The sequence below is a fragment of the Eulemur rufifrons genome, chromosome 28 (genome assembly GCF_041146395.1).
Source record: "Eulemur rufifrons isolate Redbay chromosome 28, OSU_ERuf_1, whole genome shotgun sequence".
Lineage (NCBI taxonomy): Eukaryota > Metazoa > Chordata > Mammalia > Primates > Lemuridae > Eulemur > Eulemur rufifrons.
The window spans coordinates 4,526,801-4,531,183 of NC_091010.1; the positions used below are offsets into that span (position 1 = coordinate 4,526,801).

At 38.3% G+C, this 4,383-nt stretch overlaps 1 protein-coding gene across 1 annotated transcript; it reads right to left on the bottom strand.

Annotated features, from left to right (window-relative positions):
* Positions 1-3,005: 3,005 nt before the first annotated feature.
* Positions 3,006-3,953, bottom strand: LOC138376478 (olfactory receptor 6C74-like). The gene has a single exon (XM_069460807.1). It carries the CDS (start codon positions 3,951-3,953, stop codon positions 3,006-3,008), a length of 948 nt encoding a protein of 315 aa, XP_069316908.1.
* Between the last annotated feature and the right edge of the window lie 430 nt (positions 3,954-4,383).

Sequence of the window (4,383 nt, forward strand, 5' to 3'; positions counted from 1 at the left end):
TGTCCATATAATTTCTTTCTATTTTTAGTAGAGATGGGGTCTCACTCTTGCTCAGGCTGGTCTCGAACTCCTGAGCTCAAACGATCCACCCACCTCGGCCTCCCAGAGTGCTAGGATTACAGGCGTGAGCCACCACGCCCGGCCATACATTTTAAATACTGTTTCAATACATTACCACTGGAGGAAAACGGGCAAAGTGCAGAGAGATTTCTATTTCTTACAACTGCATGTGAATCTACAATCGTTTTAATAAAAATTTCAATTAAAGAAAAAAGTTTAGAAGGTTTAAGTGATAATACTTCATATAAAGTGTTACATTGCTTACCAAAGAGAGGATGTTCAATTTCTTACTCTAATAAAACAAAAATAATAATGCCAAATGCTAGAGAGAATGAGAAGAAACTGAGTCGCTCATGCATTGCTGGTGGGAATGCAAAATTTTTCAGTAACTCTGCAAAACAGTTTGTCACTTTCTTATAAAACCCAACATGCAACTAAAATACAACCCAGCAATTGCATTCTTAGGTATTTATCCCAGAGAAAAGAAATATTAAGGTCATACTAAAAACAGTACATGAATGTTTAGAGAAGCTTTACTTGTAGGAAACTACTGGAAATAGCCCTATGTCCTTCAACAAGTAAATTATTAAGCAAAATATGGTACATGCATACCATGGAATAATATTCAGCAATAAAAAGAATAAACTACTCATATATGCAACAATGTGGAAGAATCCCCAGAGAATTATAACATATGATAAAAGCCAACCCCAAGGGCTACATCCTGTGTAATTCTACATGCACACACTCACACACACAAGCACATATACATATATGTTTATTTCTGAAAATGGAAATTACAGAAAGGAAGAATAGATGTGCAGCTACAGCAGGAGGGAAGTATGTGTGGCTATGGAAGATCAACAGGAGGGATCTTTCTGGGATGGAATGTCCTGTATCCTGACCTTATCAATGTCAACTTTCTGGCTGTGTTATTATATTATATTTGCCAACACTATACCATTGCAGGAAACTGGGTAAAGAGGATATGGGATATCACTGTATCGTTCTTAAAACTGTATGTGAATCTACAATTATCCCAAAATAAGTTGCTTAATTTTTTAAAAAAAGAGAGTTTGCCTTTTTTTTTTTTTAAATAAAGGTCACCCTAGAGAGCCTAGCTTTGTTCACTGGGATATTGGATGAAGAGTAGGCTCAGCATCCCATCTTGCTAGAAGGCTCATTCATCCCCTATGGGCTTTTATGGTCACTTCGTCTAGCTGGATTATGGGTTTACTAGAATGCAGTCCAGAGTTCTGACATCCAAGATGAAGGTACATGTTGTCCGCACTCCCAGGAGCTCCTTGTACTTACACTAGGTTTAGAAATTGCCTGCCTGACTTCTGTTTTGGAGACAGGAGAGACTCAGACACAGCTGTCCTTGGCAGACCATACCTCCAGAACAGCTTACAGTCAAGCTATTCCCAACAATAAAAATTTCAATCACCCCACACTCCGGGAAAGTCTAAGATCTTTTCTGATCAGACTATGCCTTAAATATAACTAATTCTCAAGCATGAAAGGAAAGTCTGGACTTAAATCAGACACACTAAATATCAAATCACTTTCTTCTAAAATATATTATCCTGGATAGAACTGAAGCACATTCTACTAAGCGAAGTATCACAAAAATGGAAAAACAAGCACCACATATACTCACCATCAAATTGGTGTTAACTGATCAACACTTAAGTGCATATACAGTAATAACATTCATCGAGTGTCAGGCAGGTGGGAGGGAGGAGGAAGGGATAGGTATATTCACACCTAATGTGTGTTGTAGGCATCATCCAGGGGATGGACACACTTGAAGCTCTGACTCGGGTGGGAAAAAGGCAATATATGTAACCTAAACATTTGTACCCCCATAATATGCTGAATTAAAAAAATTTAAAAAAGAATCAAATCACACCATGCAGATGGGGACTCAGTGGTGACAGGCACACACTTCCCTCTATTTCGGGTGGGAAGGACTTTTTCAATGAACTTGTAAACACAGTAACTGACTCCATTTTAATCCATTTCTGTCATTAATGCACTGATTATCATTTAAAATTTTTCCAATTATGAGTTCTTTTACTTTTGCTACATAAAATATCAACCAGAATTTAGCTTAACCCAGAAAACATGCCAGACCTACACAAAAGGCCATATTAGGGAAGACATCACTCTTGCACAGGAGGAAAGAATTTGATACTGGGACCTCCTACCTTTCTGCAACCTATTGGGTCTAGGGCTTGGCAACATCAATTACAGGGGAAAATGCACAAATTTAAATGTTTTTCATTTTGTTTATGGTTCAAGGAAGGATTAAGGACACATTTCTCAATCATATTTGACACAGCCAAAAGATGATAAAGTGAAAGTGCCCATGTTAACAACCAGGAGTTACACAAAGCTGTTAATATCTTTAACACCAACACATCCAAAGAAAGAACTTAGTAAGTTACTGCTGATTGATTCACATAGACAGAAACAATTAATGAATTACCGTTCACTTTTATAAGGATATTATATGAGGACTTCATGCAATTTTCAAATCTTGCCTTCAATAAATACAGCAGTAAAAAGGGGGTTTCTATCTATTTGTTCTTAGGTATCAGAATGTTCAAGCATAAGACCATACACAAACAGCAATTATTAAATATTATTCTTAACTTTCTTATTCTTATCAGGCTTTATATAAATGTTTTTAGAATTGAATTCACATTAGATCAATAAGTAGAAATCAAGGAAGATAATTTTATCACAGTGTAGAGAACTAATTTGATTTTTGATACTTGAAAGGCATTGAATTTCAAGATAGGTAGTACCCACCTAGGCAAATATTAGCCTAAGCGAGATGACCAAAAGCAGAGAATATACGGAGAAGATTTCCGCCACGGTGGGAAAGTGAACCACAAGACCAAGGAGCTCTATTTGCTGTCCAACAAGCTATGCTCCCATTATTGCAATTTCACCCTGGACAGAGCATCCCTCAGAGCTTGGTGAACCTGCTTGTTCCGCAGAGTGTAGATGACCGGGTTCAGCAGCGGGGTCACCACTGTGTTCACAAGAGCAGCCTCTCTGTTGGAGTCCAGCCTGTCCCTTTGGTTTGGTTTCACGTATATAAAGACACAGCTGCCATACATCAGAGAGAGGACAATGAGGTGGGAGGAACAGGTGGAGAAAGCTTTCTGCCGCTCCTTGGCTAACGGGAGACGCATGATTGTGATGACTATGTTGCTATACGCAATGATGGTTATCATGAGGGATGCAAACAGGATAAACGAAGTGAGGCCAAAGGCCAACATTTCAGTAGATCTGGTGTCAGAACAGGAGAGATGAATTAAGGAGCCAAGATCACAGAAGAAATGAGGGATGACATTGGGACCACAGAAGGACAGCTGGGAAACCTTTAAGAACAGACCAGTAAAGAGGATGAAGGACAAAGTATAGCAGAAGGAAACCAGAAGGAAGCAAACCCTCAGATTCATGATGGTTGGGTAGTGCAGAGGTTTGCAAATGGCCAGGTAGCGATCCAAGGACATGGCAGCCATGAAGAAGAAAATTGTTGCCCCAAGAAATAAAGTAAAAAAGGCTTGTGTGAGACACTCAGTAAAGGGAATTGTTTGCCTTCCTAAAAGAAAGATGACCAGCAGTTTAGGAATAACTGTGCTTATAAGAACACATTCACAGAAGGAGAAACTGCTGAGCAAAATATACATTGGTGTCTGGAGGCGATGGTCAGCCCAGATGATGGTGATTATGAGCATGTTTCCCATGATGGAGGCCAGGTACGCCAGCAGGTGCAACAGGAACAGCACGTTCCCCAGGTGCTTGACTGCAGGAAACCCCTCCAGGATGAACTCCTGGACTGTTGTTTCATTCCTCATCTTTATGATTATGTCCATTTCTCTGTCATCAACCCTCTTTTATTTGTTAGGCAGAAAATACTATCATTGAAGAATAAAGAATTTCAAGGATGGTCACTATTTAAAAAAAAACAACACCGTTTCCTTGCATTTGCTATTTTAAAAACTGAATCAATTTTGTTTACATATTTTATTAAAAATTACTTGAACATTTACCATTGTTAAACTGTAAAAACTGAAGGTTTATTTTTTGGTTATTTATTTTATTATTTTTTTTTAGAATAAATTTTTTGTGTAGCTTAACTTTTCTGGAAAATAGTGTCTCCCAATAATACTCCATACAAGGTACACAATGCAAAATGCAGACAAAAATAATAAAACTAACAGGTAACACTGAAGGCTGTCACCCCACAGAAAATATTCTTTCATGGAGTCACAGTGTAAGTTTCTGCACTTCAGCTATGACATG

What these genes read in the sequence shown, in the direction of transcription:
- LOC138376478 (XM_069460807.1), bottom strand. Translation starts at nt 3,953, where the DNA reads ATGGACATAATCATAAAGATGAGGAATGAAACAACAGTCCAGGAGTTC.